At 42.8% G+C, this 15873-nt stretch overlaps 4 protein-coding genes across 4 annotated transcripts in view; 2 read left to right on the top strand and 2 right to left on the bottom strand.

Moving 5' to 3' along the window:
* The window catches only part of LOC133216953 (histone H1.11L-like), a 33076-nt gene that overhangs the window by 11782 nt on the left and 5421 nt on the right, over positions 1 to 15873 (top strand). The gene's annotated exons all lie outside the window — the stretch shown is intronic.
* LOC133217063 (histone H3) lies at positions 33 to 529 on the top strand. Its single transcript, XM_061362196.1, has one exon. The coding sequence runs from the start codon at positions 48 to 50 to the stop codon at positions 456 to 458; it is 411 nt and encodes a 136-aa protein (XP_061218180.1). The 5' UTR covers positions 33 to 47; the 3' UTR covers positions 459 to 529.
* Positions 4966 to 5411, bottom strand: LOC133217046 (histone H3). The gene has a single exon (XM_061362173.1). The coding sequence runs from the start codon at positions 5409 to 5411 to the stop codon at positions 5001 to 5003; it is 411 nt and encodes a 136-aa protein (XP_061218157.1). The 3' UTR covers positions 4966 to 5000.
* Positions 6997 to 7327, bottom strand: LOC133217187 (histone H4). The gene has a single exon (XM_061362418.1). It carries the CDS (start codon positions 7324 to 7326, stop codon positions 7015 to 7017), a length of 312 nt encoding a protein of 103 aa, XP_061218402.1. The 5' UTR covers position 7327; the 3' UTR covers positions 6997 to 7014.

Here is a 15873-nt window from a genome sequence, read left to right as displayed (position 1 = left end):
TTTATTCACTTTGCTTGTTCTAGCGCAGCGGGTGTAGTTTGGGGACTATGGCTCGTACAAAGCAGACGGCGCGCAAATCGACAGGCGGGAAGGCGCCCCGCAAGCAGCTGGCCACCAAGGCGGCCCGCAAGAGCGCGCCGGCTACGGGCGGTGTGAAGAAGCCGCACCGGTACCGTCCCGGCACGGTGGCGCTGCGCGAAATCCGGCGCTACCAGAAGTCGACGGAGCTGCTGATCCGCAAGCTGCCCTTCCAGCGCCTGGTGCGTGAGATCGCGCAGGACTTCAAGACCGACCTGCGTTTCCAGAGCTCGGCCGTGATGGCGCTGCAGGAGGCGAGCGAGGCCTACCTGGTGGGGCTGTTCGAGGACACCAACCTGTGCGCTATCCACGCCAAGCGCGTCACCATTATGCCCAAGGACATCCAGCTGGCGCGACGCATCCGCGGCGAGCGCGCCTGAGGTTTTTACCACAGATTCTCTTGTGATCGTGACGCTTTCTCACACCCTAAAGGCTCTTTTAAGAGCCACCACATTGCACAGAAGAGCTGTAACATGGTCTTAAGTTCTTGAACGCAGTTCTTTTGTGATAGTGAATGTTGGGGGCAAGGGGTTCATTGGGTTCTGTATGTGGGTTTTTTTGTGCGGTGGGGCTTTTTAGTCTATTCAGTTTTTATTCCCCTACTTCTAGTAAGCTTATTACTGTAGACACTTAAAGCTTTGCCATCAGAAAATGCAGTTCCAGTTAAAATGTATTAGTACACCTTCCTAAGCAGTTGCCTTAAACTGATTGATTCTTTTGAGCAAGTGCTATGTGCTGTTTTAGTGAAAGGCTTGCAATACCTCTATGTATATGCAGGTTATGTAACTGCACAAATTAGAAAAACTGATTAACAACCCCCCTCCAAAACCCAACCAGAATACAGCAGACAGCTTGCAGTGATTTTCCCCTGCTTCTCCTCAGACCTGATGCTTCCTGTAAAATAATTTCATTTGCAATAGTTTTTATGGAGCTGTGCAGTCTTTTAACCTGTAAACATTGTGGAAGGTATAACCTTCATCGATATTGGAAGATAGGCTTCAAGCTTCAGATAGTTTATTTTATTAAAGGAAATTTGATATAAATATGCTCTCTAGGGTGCCTTTACTCTGATTTACTCTTAAAATGGTAGCACTGCTAGCTAAATACCCAAGTGCCCTACCTAAGTATCACATCAAGAAAACAAAAGTTCTAAGATGAGAAGACTGGTACAATGGGTTAAAATGAAAATTTCAAGAAATTGGACTAACTGTCATTTGTGTTCTTAATTTTCTTTGGTGACTTCGAGGAAAGGCTGTAGCAGGGTTCAGAAAGAGCTTGGAAAAAGCAGAGAGAGCCTGGTGGATGTTACTCTGGATGTTCTTCTGAAGTCCCCTCCCCTCTTTCACAAATGTAGGGAGAGTACTGGTACATGGGAAAGCTTTGTGGATGTACTCTGGCTTCAAAACAGGTAGGAGAAAAGGAAGGGGCTGTCAGGCCCTGGCAGCTTTGTAACTGATGAAAGGCCTGTAGAAAACATGCTGATTTGGTTTTGAGAATTAAGAACAAGCATTTTGTATTTTATAATAGAAAAAAGGTGGAGCCATTAGAGGAAAACACATGGAATCAGAAGGTCAAAACTTACTTGATTCAACGAAGGCTTGTCATTAAGAAATAACAGTTGGCCTTTAGTTTACTTCAGTTTCTTGGCTGATTGTATCAAGTCTTGCAGACTGACTGCTTTAATATTCCAAATAACCCACCTTCTCTATTTATTCACAGATAAAGCATTTGGATTCCTATTTTTTCCTTCTTTGTTTTCACAACACCTTCTCCACTGTCCTTGATAACAGACTCTGGCCTATCCAATATACTTCTGTAGATGTAAACCCTCCAGATCAGTCTGAAAAGAAAATTCATGTATTTGAGCATCAGGGGAAGTCTGCAGGAAGTTTCATAGGGTGTTTCAGAAAAACATACACGGAGTAAATCAAGGTAGGTTCAAGAAATAATCATAGCATAAAGATGTAGGTATAAATGCATATACTCATGGATTACATATATTTCCCCCTCTATTCCTGTGAGACCAAATTTGGAGTACTGCATTCAGCTCTGGGGCCTCCAGAACTATGAAGACAGGCTGAGAGAGCTGGCATTGTTAAGGCTGGAGAAAAGAAAGCTCTAGGGAGACCTTAGAGCAGCTTCTACTATGTAAAGGGGCCAACAAGAAAGCTGGGGAGGGACTTCTTACAAGGACATGTAGTCACAAAACAAGGAGCAATATCTTCAAATTGAAAGAGAGGCGATTTTAGCTTAGATATTAGGAAAAAAAATATGTTCACTGTGAGGGTGGTGAGACACTGGCACAGGTTGCCCAGAAAAGCTGTGGCTGCCCCATTCCTGGCAGCATTGAAGGCCTGGTTGGACAGGACTTGGAGGAACCTGGTCCAGTGGAAGGTGTCCCTGCCTATGGCAGGGGGTGGGAACTGGAAGAGCTTTAAGGTCTCTTCCAACCCAAACTGTTCTAGGATTCTATAATATATAGGCATGTATTCTATATGTTCTAAAAGAACATATACATAATTTTTCTTCACTTGCAAATTCAAGTTCTTCTCGGTATCTGTTCACCTTTTTTTCTATTGCAGTCTTATCTGCTCAGCATGACCCGGATTTCTCTGCATGGCTGTATTTTTTGTGGTGCCAACAATGTGATAAGATAAATAACATGAAAAAAAACTAGTTCAACCAGATGATTGTTGTAGCTCTCAACTAAAATTCTCTATTCATCTCTTTGTGCATCACCACTTGCAGAGTAAGGAGTACCAATCTTATAAAGTTGAAAGCAGAATTGCCCCTGACAAAATATCACAGACTGTGTCTATAGGTCTGATTTGAAAGGAATTATATTATGATTTAAAAATTAACTGTTTTTCTCTAACATTTCAGTAGCCTTCACCCTGGTTCTAATTGTTGTGATGCACTGGCAGTGTATTAGTAACTGAAATTAAGTTTCTTTCTAGGCATCACCTTGAGTTTAGCAAAGGCAAAGGGCTAAAATTTCAGACTTGTTACAATTGTAATTTAAGTAAGAGGGAGTTCACAGAGCTCCCACGCAGAACAAAGAAAGAACATACAGGAGCAGACAAATATTTTCTTATAATGCTTAGAGGCTGTGTAAGGAGCCCTCACTGATACCAGACTCCAAAATCTGCTCTCAAAAGCGAATGAGAATATGATTCAATATAAATGATGAGTAGGTAATAACTTGTCTTTTTTTTCCCAGGTCTTTTATCAGTGCTGCCTAGTAAAATAGCTAAGGACTGGGGTAGGATCTCAGTGTTAACAAGGTAGTAAAAAAAAAAAAAAAAAAAAGAAGACAAAATTTCCTTTTTTTTAATTATTTTCTGGTTAACATTAAGTATGTTCTTGGACAACTAAAACAGTAAAAATCAAGGTTTGAGATTATGCTTTTCTCATCTGACTTTTAACAGACACGGAAGTTGTGTGGCCTGTTGGAAGGTTTTCTTCAGTCCCCTGGCTGTAAGTGAAAAGCCTCTTCTCACACCATGCTGCCTTTTAAGAGAATAAGAAATCTTGATCACGCTGTAGCATAAAGCTTCAATTTAAAAAGCCAGATTTTCTTTCTGTATCATTTACCTTTCTTTCATTCTATTTCGTTTCAAACTCAGAAAAGTTTTTAATTTATGTGCAAATAAACTGATGTAAAATCTTGTAAGAAACCCTGACCCAACCGTAACAATAAACATTCTATTTCAAAGACACAAAATTAAAAATACCAGCTCCTCTGTTCACTGGAGACTGCACAGCTGTTCCACTCCTTACTTGGTAACACAGGTGGGAAGAAGCTGGTAAGGTGTTTCCCAAAATAATGGGAGAAAGTAGAGGTACTTTCCATAATGAATCTGAGGCCCAAGTTTTTCCTATTTTATGGCTCAGGTTCTTGTTAGACTGGTCACTCCTACGTATGCAGTAGTAACAATCTGAGCAAAAGTAGGTCCTTATAAGGGATAATGTAAGCTACCTATATATAACCTGAAAGCATCCTAGAAATCTGACTGCAGAAATCATAGTATGGTTTTGGTTTCCACTAAAAGAAAATATAGGAGTTTAGAGCAGCTTAGGTAGGAAAGGTCCTTACAGATCATCCAGTTCCAAGCCCCTGCCATGTGCAGGGACACCTTCCACTAGACAATTTGAAACGAAGAACTCTGCATGTTTTCTGCCTGCATGAAATCTAGAGACTACTACCTGAGGAAGTTTAATGACAAATATGTATATGTTATTGGAAAAAACAACTTTCCACTCCAAGACTTTTATAAGTCTCTTGCAAAAAATACCTTCCTCCCAAGCACCACCATTACACCTCTTCTTCCAGGAAATACATAACCTTATTTTTCCTCAGCCATGTCCCTTATTTTCACCTTCCTCAGAGCTATTGAGTCCATAGTCAGGGACATAAACACCCCAAACAGAAACCACATGTTCTCTGCTCATCAACCTTAAGCTAACATAAGCCTCATCCTGCCCACTCCAACTTCAGTATCTCCATACCTACTGGTGTTCATAAAGTGCCTGTCACTCCCCTTCACTTTTTGCAAAACACCCCAGGACATTGCAATCTTGTGGGCTTTGCAAAAGATGATTGTATAAACACAAACGTTAAAGCAATAAATAAAGGAGAGGGAGAAGAAAAAAACCCAAACATACACACAAGAATACCCAACAAAACAAAATCCCCCCCCAAATAACCCCAACCAAACCAACCGAAAAAAAAACAATACCCCACAATACCCCCCCCCCACTCAGAAAAAGACATAGAATATTACAGACTAGGAAAACGTTGCTTACTGCAAAACTTTTTCTAAAAACAGTGCAACAGCTCCTTTCAGGGTGCATGGAGTGGCTCTTAAAAGAGCCTTTGGGTCAGTATCAGCTGTAAGCCAGGAGGAGCTGCAGTAGAAACCTCAGGCGCGCTCGCCGCGGATGCGTCGCGCCAGCTGGATGTCCTTGGGCATAATGGTGACACGCTTGGCGTGGATGGCGCACAGGTTGGTGTCCTCGAAGAGCCCCACCAGGTAGGCCTCGCTCGCCTCCTGCAGCGCCATCACGGCCGAGCTCTGGAAACGCAGGTCGGTCTTGAAGTCCTGCGCGATCTCACGCACCAGGCGCTGGAAGGGCAGCTTGCGGATCAGCAGCTCCGTCGACTTCTGGTAGCGCCGGATCTCGCGCAGCGCCACCGTGCCGGGACGGTACCGGTGCGGCTTCTTCACACCGCCAGTGGCCGGCGCGCTCTTGCGGGCCGCTTTGGTGGCCAGCTGCTTGCGGGGCGCCTTCCCGCCTGTCGATTTGCGCGCTGTCTGCTTCGTACGCGCCATCGCACTAAGAAACCAAAAGCCTGCTCGCGCACCACCACCTCCAAATGAAGGCGCAAGACTGCCGGGGCGCTATTTATAGAATGCCCCCCTCGCTGATTGGCCAGTCGGATTGGAAATGCACCGCTACTATTGGATCTTTTAAAATTCGAAAAGCCCGCCTGGAAAGCGCGCCTATTCTGCAACAGTTCACCGGCTCTCGCCCCCCCCCCCGCCTTTGACTTCCCTCGTGTGTTTCTTATAGTATTTTTTTCAATACTTATCTCACAAATTAAAACGTTTAGAGAAAATCCATCCAAACGTAAATGCTTAATCTCAAATTACGCTACCTTGAGCGAACAGAAGATTAATCTTAATTTTCTCGTAAACGCCCCAGGACTTGAGCTTTAAAAAATAGTTGTTGTACAGTCTCTCCTCAGTAGGGATCTTGATAACCATATTTTTTCACTTTTTGATGCTTCAAAAACACCCTTTCTTTCCAGGGTATGTATGTATGTATGGAGGCTGGTTTGTGGTTTCATTCTTTAGGGTTTCCCCCCTCACCCACCTTTTTTTTTTTTTTTCCTTTTTTAAACTATTGTCATTTTAGTTTACACATAGTAAAAAGTACTACTTTAGCTCATATGGTAAATACTCTTGGACTGAGAGAAACTGAACATGAAATGCACTAGTACAAGGAATAGTGCATTCCACAACTTCTGAAATTTTTCAGCACATGAAGCATTTTCTGGCTGTTGCTCACTGGAATGTATAGCTTCCAATCCATGAGCTTTCTGGTTTCCCTGCTGCATATTCCTGCTGGTTTTTCCTACCTAGAAGCATTATTCTTGAGGCCCAAGCAGAGACAGGCTTCTGGATCTAGGAAGGCTGGTGGTGACGTGGGGCTTGGGTAACAGCCCAGAGTTGCATGGAGCAGCTCCAACTTGAAACACACCAGTCATAGGAAGAATATAGTCACAGAATCATCAAATGCTTTGGAGGGACCTGAAAGATCATAGAGTTCCAATCCCTCTGCCACTGGCAGGGACACCTTCCACAATAACAGACACAGCCCCCCCCCCGAAAAAAAAAAGACTGATTTTATTATTTAAAATTTTATTAGGACAGGGCTCAGGGGGGCAAAGCAGATGTGGCACCTCCGATCCGGCATCCGTACCTTTCTATGTGCCAAACACCATTACAGTTATTAGCAGTTTAAATACAAGTAACTACCGCTGCTGCCGTTTACTTAGGAAACAAAAAGACCACCACACAGGAACGCGAGATGCCCGCAGGGCAATGCAGACCTGTCCCTGAACTGGGCCAGCTCAACAGCTCGAAACGTGACCGCAATTTTAGATTGTTTTGCTGTTTTTACAGAAAAACTACTTCCTTTTCCAAATAAGCTGCTACTACTAAAATCAATACATCGGGTATTTGCTAAAATTGTTTACACTCATCAGAGCTGCCTGCACAACAACTAGTGAAAAATATTTAATAGAAAGCGTAAGAACACTGTCTTTCAGTTCACCAGATTTGAAGCAACACAGCTCTTTTGGAGTTTAAGTGGGCGGCTCTTAAAAGAGCCTTTGAGTTCGGTTCGAAAGTGTCCTGGAAGTGGAAAACTTCAGCCGCCAAAGCCATAGAGGGTGCGACCCTGGCGTTTCAAAGCATAGACCACGTCCATCGCAGTCACCGTCTTCCTCTTGGCGTGCTCCGTGTAGGTGACTGCGTCCCGGATCACGTTCTCCAAAAAGACTTTCAGCACGCCGCGGGTCTCCTCGTAAATAAGCCCCGAGATGCGCTTCACGCCGCCACGCCGAGCCAGGCGCCGGATAGCCGGCTTAGTGATGCCCTGGATGTTGTCGCGCAGCACTTTGCGGTGGCGCTTAGCACCACCTTTGCCGAGCCCCTTTCCGCCTTTACCTCTCCCAGACATGACGACCGCCGGAACCAATAACCAAATACTCTACCTCCCCGGCGCCGCTCTCTTATACACTGAGATCCGACCTGGTTGAGGACTGTAGAGTGCAGGGGCGTGGCTCCCGTCTTTTTTTTGTTCTATGTCACAACTCGTGATTGGAGTATCGAATGCTCTTGTTATTACGCTACCTCCCCCCCGTCTGAAAAATCCCAACGACGTGCACGTTCATAACTATTAGAAAGCTTTTCCCCCCTTCTTCGATTTGTATAAACCAATTTCTCTACATATATGTGTGTCTTGTTTTCTTGTATTGACTGAGGGTTTTTTGAATTACTACAGTTTCTGGTTATTTTCACGCTGTTGTTCATTAACCTTTTTTTCTGTATTTGTATTCCAAGTTCTATAAAATTTTCTTCCGAAGCTTTAACGTTTTGATATCTCCTACTGGATTTAGGAAATATTCCACAGTATCTGTGCTCTCAGCTTTTCTAATATATTTAGTTTGTATCTTGCTTTCTACTTCTCATTTCTTAAATGAGAAGTTTGATACTCTTTCCCAACATTTACACAAGCACTTTTGAGTCTCTAAGCACATATTAACCAGAAGATGGAACAGAATTTTTTTTTATATCATTACCTTTATATTATGTTGTAACTTCTACTAATTTTGCTCATTTTGGAGTTAACTGCTGTAGGGATTTTTGTTTGTTTGATTTTACAAAATTTCTTTTATCATCACTACAGATTTAAATTACTGTTACCTTAACCAGAAAGAAAATCAGCTTTCTTTTGTACTGCAGATCAAGCTTTTTGATTTTTATCTGCTTTTTTTGGGGGGTCTAAATCTATACTGGAAACATTAGATTCTGAATTAGTATTTAAGAAAGTAAGGAGCAATCTTTGTAAAAGGTCATCACAAATGTCACAGAATAAGAACATGCTGAGCTGGAATAGCTACTAGACTAATATATAAAGAATAGTTTCATTTTATAGGCATGTGTGGGAGGAATTCTAAGTGTAATAACAGGAAAGGATTATACAGGTATATTGCTAACAAAAGATAGACTAGGGATAATGTGGGCCCTCTCCAGAAGGAAATAGGAGATCCCTGGATTTGGAGAAGGCTGAGGTTCCTCTCCTTGGTCTTCACTAGCAAGTTCTTTTACCATGCCACTCAAGTCTTGGATGGTAGATGCAGGGACTGTGAGAATTAAGACCTTAGGCCCACTGTAGGGCAGATTCAGGTTCAAGATCATCTCAAGAACCTGAATGTGCATGAGACCACGGGACCCAGTGAAATCCATCCACGGGTCCTGAAGGAGCTGACAAATGAAGTTCCTAAGCCACTGTCCCTCATATTTGAAAAATCATGGCATTCAGGTGAAGTTCCCAATGGCTGGAAAAAGGGAAATATAACCCTCATCATTCAAAGGGGGAAAATGGAAGACCCATGGAACTACAGACCAGTAGGTCTCACATCTGTGCCTGGCAAAATCTTGGAGCAGATTCTCCTGGAAGGCATGCTAAGGCACATGGAAATCAAGAAGGTGCTTGGTGACAGCCAGCATGGCTTAACTAGGGGCAAATCCTGCTTAATCAATTTGGTGGCCTTCTATGATGGGACTGCAGAACTGATGGATAGGGGCAGAGCAGTTGATGTTGTCTACCTGGACTCGTGAAAAGGGTTCAACATTGTCCCACATGACATCCTTGTCTCTAAACTGGAGAGACACCAATTTGACAGATGGATCACTCGGTGGATAAAGAATTGGCTGGATGTCTGCATGCAAAGAGTTGTGGCCAACAGCTCAGTGTCCAATTGGAGACAGATAATGAATGGTGTCCCTCAGTGGTCACTTGTTGGGACTGATGCTGTTTAACATCTTTGTCAGTGACATGGACAGTGGGGTTGAGTGCACCCTCAGCAAGTTTGCCGATGACACCAGGCTGTGTGGTTTGGTGGATACACTGGAGGGAACAGATGCCACCCAGATGGACCTTGACGCACTTGGGAGGTGGCCAATGTGAGCCTCATGAAGTTCAACAATGTGCAAAGGCTGAGCACGAACAGTCCTGACTGTGCAAGGTCCTACACTTGGGTCAGGGCAATGCCAAGCAAACCCACAGGCTGATGGGAGAAGGACTTGGGAGTGTTGGTTAATGAGAAACTGAACATGAGCTAGCTTCAGCGTATGCTCGCAGCCCAGAAACCACCCATGTGCTGGGCTACATCAAAGGGAGTGTGACCAGCATGTTGGAGGAGGTGATCATGCCCCTCTACTCTGCTCTTGTGAGACCCCACTTGAAGTACTGTCTGCAGTCCTTGTGTCGTCAGCATAAGAAAGACATGGAACTGTTGGAGCAAGTCCAGAAGAGGCCACAGGGATGACCAGGAGCTCGACCTCCGCCTGTATGAAGACAGGCTGAGAAAGTTTGGGCTGATCAACCTGGAGAAGAAAAGCTGAGTGGGGACCTCACAGCATCCTTCCAAGATCTGAAGGGGTCCTACAAGGATGTTGGAACTCTTCATCAGGGGCTGTAGCAATAAGGCAAGGGGTGACGGGTACAAACTTAAACAGGCGAAATTCAGGTTAAAATAAGGAAGAAGTTCTTTACTATAAGGGTGGTGAGGCACAGGCACAGGCTGCCCAATGAAGTTGTGACTGCTCCATCACTGGCAGTATTCAAGGCCAGGTTGAACAGAGTCTTTGGTGACATGATCTAGTGTGAGACATCCCTGCCCATGGCAGGGGAGTTGTAACTAGGTGACGTTAAGGTCCTTTCCAACCCTAACTTAACAGTTCTATGATTCTAGGATTCTGTGATAATTTCATTTTCTTCTTTTCTTTTTTTGGTATGAAAAGAAAACACACTTACTACATACTCTTTTAAACTGCCATATTAGAATATGTAATTTGTAATTTATCTTTCTTGTGCTACCAAACTGGGAAGAAGTAGCTTCCTTAGTCATTTAATAGTGATGGAATTGCACTACATCAAAAAACCAAAGCAGTGTTTTGCTTTCTATGGTCCTATTAAAAGCTTAAAAGAGGAATTCATTGTTCTGACATCTCAAATACTGTTTCTAACAATGGCCATAGATGTTTTCATAGTCAGTATCAAAACTGCAGCTGGTGCTTCGTTCCATATTCAAAACGTTCTGTCACTTTGAAAGGCAGAATGGAATTGCAATCTGTCCTTTGTGAATGAGGCAGGTTGCAGAGAGCCCTGCTTTGCACTGCCACCATGCTCCTGTGATCTACCACCCTGAAAACAATGGATCTCATCTGGACTATCTGGGGCAACGAAACAAATTGCTCCCTTGTACTGAAAACCTGTGCACTTTTGACAGATCAGCACATCAATATAGTGGAGGCCAGCTCAGAGGAGAAGGCAAAAAGACAATGAGTTTGAGGAATAACGTACTGTAAAGAAAGCTTCATTTATCTCAACACCAGGAAGACTGGAGGATTACCATGTTTTTAGATAAGACACTGCACCAATGAATCATCAGGTTCCCTCAGACAGCTAGTAATGTTTTTCCTGAGCAAGTCAGACCTCCATAAGGATGGGAAAAGCCTGGGGGCAGTGTCTGTGTGAGTCAGCCCAACATAAAGTGTACAAACTGGACAAGAAATAAAATAAAGCTTGAAAAAAGCAATGGTCTTGAGGTGGTAACCAATATATCCCTTCCCAGCAACTGGGGAGGCCCAGCATTGAAACAATGAGCATATAGAGATCAGTAATAAGAATCATGTATACGCTGTGATTCATCTGTATATTGCAAATGCTCTATTATGCTTATGATGTGATTTCAGCACATTGCTGAATCACTCCACTAAATCAAAATCCCATGTCATGCTCAATAAGGAAATCTGTTATTAAACATTAAACTCCTCATGCATAATATATAAAAGAATCTGGTTGGAGAGTATTCAGTGGGGATGTGGTCGACTGGGACCTGTCTTTACACATGGGTAAGACTGCACACTGCACAAGATTTAAATTCTTTGCAACACTTGAAGCTTTTAAATCTACCCCAGTGGTTCTTGTTTTCTGTATCCCCATGCTTATATACCCCACCTTCAGTCCAGCATGTAAACCACACTATGAAGCTGTGCTTACTGAAATCAAGCAGCCCGCATAATTTTGCCAAGAAATTTTTGAAGCACAGAAAGCTTTTATCTTGAGACTGAGGCCCAAGTCAATATTTGCATGTGTGGATTTGCCATTTGGAAGACATCTCCTGGCAGCAGCATAGTTGAAGTGGTTTATGCTGCTTAAGTGAAACTAGTAAACAGTGTCACCTAATGTTTAAATGTTACAGCCATCATGATAGCCCTAATGATAGGTACTTTAGTAACTGACTCATCTCTCCCCTCCCCTCTCCTGGCCAGTTGAGACAGTCAGAGGCTGAGACACCCATTCTCACTTCTTTATTTAAAGGCTTCTCTCAATCAAAGATGCAAAAGATTGGGCTGCAACCCTGGTTTGGATTGTTTTCAACTTCTTGCTGCCAAGTTCATAAACTACACAGGGACTGATAAACTAAGACAAGACCTCTGTCGTAGTCCAGCAGCCGGGACCGACCCTTGAGGATGCAGTTTGCATGCACAGAGAGTGGTTTCTCACAGACCTTTCAGAAGTCATCTTGCTTCCTTGCACCATGCCAGCTGTGGGGAAGTGCAAGTGCCTGTTGTCTGAGTCACTGCCATGTTACTCTGTAAACCAGCAGGAGCTGAATGCCATCTCCTCATGGAAAACAACATCACAGGATTAGTCTCAAACAGCGGATTGCAGGAAGGGACACTGCAGACGCACTTCCGAAGGAATGTTGTACTTGGCAGGCACTGACACCAAGCACTCGCATGGCCCTGCCACCAGTTATACCTACTCTTCACAGGGCCAGACGTTTCAGGGTTCCTTTCAAATCAATACTGCTTGTGATAGAATTGCAGAAATACATTTGCTGAGGTGTTTCCCTCACACAACAATGTGCCAGCTGTCAGGACTGTTTATGCCCAGCCTAGCGTGACTCTGGAGTAGTGAGAGTGATGTGCCTCATTCTGCCTTGGAAAGAGAAGGCTTGATGGGCCTCACCCACACCACACCACACCACCCACAAGCTGAAGTCTTGTAGGCTCACTGAATAGCTGGTATAGCTGAATAGGTTTATGAAGAAAGGCTGGAGGAACTCCTAGAGTAAGTTTGGAGTGTTGGGGAGATACATGTGTAATATGCCCAGTTACTCATGTGAAGCTGGTTTAGGACATGGGAGAGAACGGATGGGGCCAATAATCTGCAGCTGGGGGGAAGGGATGCCCTTCTGCCCATGTTGTTTTCCTTCCAGGGCTCTGGACTAATCTAAAGAAGACACAAAAGGACCTCGCCAACAAGTGTTTCCCAGAATCTGGGTAGCCTGTGGAGCTTAGAGCTTTGTAGCACACCATGAAAGTCTACTCCTGCATTCAGGTAAGGGACAGCAAAAAGCAAACCAGCTACTCACCAACCACAGCTGACACTTGACTGCTCATTATTCTGCTTTTTAAACTGGTACATAAAGCAGCACAGATCACCTGAAACATTGACTATTGATTCAGATAGAAAGAGGTATCATGAAAACATCGTGAGTGCAATGTTCCTTGTAGAGCTGAGACTGATCAGATCCTCTCTTTGCCTGAGATCATGCAGAGCTACACTGGGCAGGAAGTTTTGCTGTTGAGCTCTGCCAGCTTTTATAAAGTTCTAAGTACTTAACAGCATCTGAAGTACTGACCTGTCCAGTCTCTCTGAAGCACAGTTTTCCAAGTAATTAATCTACTGTGGGTATCCCTGTAAGAATGTATTGAATTTTGCCTTGGGTTGTGTTTCTGGAGGAAGCCAAGTCTGGAAAATGATGATGTGCATTGTGCTTCCAGACACTACTGCTGTGCTTTGTCTTTGTTACAGTAATACTTGGTTGGAAAACCAAATACTTTGGTTGGAAACCCCAACTGCTTACAGGGTTTTATTTATACTTACTGTTTATTTAAGTCTCTTTAACTGAATGCCGTACTTTTGACTCTGTCTACCCTTCCTAAAATTTACAAAAAGTAGGGTACTCTCTTAGCATTCATGTCATTCCAGAAAACATCAAGTACTATCAAGCATTCATCCCTGGGCAATTCTTCATTGACTGCCCACAGCCACTAAGTTGTTAACTACCCCCCTTTGACACTATGCTACAATTTTCAGACATTTAACAGCCTGTTGATCCTGCCTGTACCTCCTCAGGTCCCAGATGAGAATTCCATGAGAGATAGTTTCAAAAGTATTCCTAAATTGCATTCAACACTCCTCCCTTGTCCACACTTACACTCTCTTATCTATAGTTCTGTGATAATTACCAGTACCTAAACATGCCAATGTTTTTTTGTTGCACTCCACCCATCAGCAAAAGTCAACTATATCCATTTTATATCTGGTAGTTACTCAGTCTCACGGATTTTTGGAGACCCTGCGATCTTCCCAACTAACCTTTTCTATTCCATATTAGAAATTATTTCCTTACTGCTAGTCTGCTGAAGCAAAGAACATTAGTTCCTGTATTTCCTACAATGTACGCCATGGAAAGATGACTTCCTTCCTTCCTTTTCATGTTTTAAGTGTTTGTGAAAAAACTCGAGGTTATAAGTCTGTGAGTCAGGGAATTCTGACAATATGTGTCTTTCCATTAGGGAAGAGTTCCTAGGTCTCTCTGATAAATAATATTGCTCTCTTCTGTATATTCTGTTAACATTCATTTCTCATTACCTGAAGTTCTGTACTAAAAATTGGGTCTAATACTCCAAGGGAGACCATACCATTCCTGTCTACAGAGAAAGACCTTCATTTGTCTTGTAGATGTTGTCACTGTCTCCTTTTCCTAACACCCAGTAACATACTGATGATTTAATGTCAATTTACAACTGTAATCTGAAGATCCAGATCTACTCAGATGCTCATCAGCTGGTGCTGTCTAATATTCGTAAAACTGATATATTTCTTCCCAGGTGAAGTCTCTTACATATTTTTGAAGACAGTTTCTCCAATTTATCAGGCATTTTTCAATACATAAACTGTTCTCCATCATTCTAGAATTCATTTGCTTGTCAATACCTGTACCATTTCTATACATGCCCTGTAGGCTGTAAATCGCATCATAAATGTGCCTAGGACTGATCCTGTAGAACTCCGTCTGAGACAATATCTTAATTTTACAGTTCACAATCATAAACTTTTAAATATAATTTTCTACCCTTTGTGTGTGTGGGGAGTGCTAGACCAAGTTTCCCTGATTATTAGTTTCACTTCTAACATTTTTCTAAAAGTAAATAAAACAGAACAGACAGAAAACCTGCACTCTATCAGCCAGCTCAAGGGAAACATTACATTCTCTACTGAGACTCTTTCTGAAGTTAATTTTGGAGCAAGCCACTTAAACATGGTTTTGATTTCTTCCCTTGCATCCTACAAACCAATGTCTGCTTTGAGTGCTATAGATTCTTGAGTTTATTCACACCTTCCTTGAGTTTGGCAGAGCTGGTAATTAGTAGGAGTCCTCATCAATGCAGTATTCCTTCCCCAGGGTGGAAGGAATGACCTGGCCAATACATAAATCTGTAACCCAGAATGACTTACTTGCTTAGTTTTTGCTCATGTTCTTCAGGTACCTTAACAAAGAGACTATGGGCTGGGTGAATAGCTGGGTCTGCAGGTAAGCTTTCAGCATCCTGTTTCCCTTCACTCAGCATGAAGGGCTACAACAACCTTTGATAGCTTAGGAAATGACATCTAATAACATGACTCACAAAAAAGAACTGCCATTTGACTGTGTTGTCCACCTTGAAGAATAGACAATACATAACATCAGTACAGACACCAAATTTGGTTTATTTCCAGACACCAAGTAGGGTGACACCAAGTAGGGTTACCTTTGCAGCCTTTTACATGTAGGTACCTATATTTCTTTGTCTTTCTTCATTTACTGGCTTCCTCTTTAACAGAAAACAACACAAAGTTGAGTACTCCACATAACAAAGTAGAAAAAATCCTGCTCAACTGAGATTCGTATGTGTAGTAATACTACTACTAATAATGATAATTATCAGTCTTAGGGATGGGTGGACAGAAATAAAAATTATTTATAAGAGGATCTTTGATGCAAAGGCTTTTATAAGCTGGAAGGAAGATTTTGATGCTTTAGGCTGTCCTTTTCTGGACAGACAAGGAGATTTTGAGGCTGATTCATTAAAATGCACAGCCCTTCTTTTTTGCTGGTTAGCAAGCATTTAGCAGTTACAGCAGGCAGGAATGTCACCTCTTCTCACCTTTTGATCACCCCAGAATGTAGGGGTGTTTTTTTAAAGTGGAAGTTTTGCTGAGACTCCAACTAGCCTTGAGTCCTACAGCCATGGACAACATGTTCACTGAGCCAAATCAGGGGAGTTCAAATTGGTCATGACAAGCCTTGAAACTAAGGACTGTGTGAGAGGTAACAATGTTTTTTTAAGATAACTTTGTTTAACCACCAAAATTTAAAAA

This window comes from Neopsephotus bourkii, unplaced genomic scaffold (assembly GCF_033783945.1).
Source record: "Neopsephotus bourkii isolate Nb327-2 ecotype Australia unplaced genomic scaffold, CSIRO-AGI_Nbou_v1 NB_107, whole genome shotgun sequence".
Taxonomy (NCBI): domain Eukaryota; kingdom Metazoa; phylum Chordata; class Aves; order Psittaciformes; family Psittacidae; genus Neopsephotus; species Neopsephotus bourkii.
Note: the sequence above shows the minus strand (reverse complement) of the source record. Positions and strands in the feature narration are given on the sequence as shown.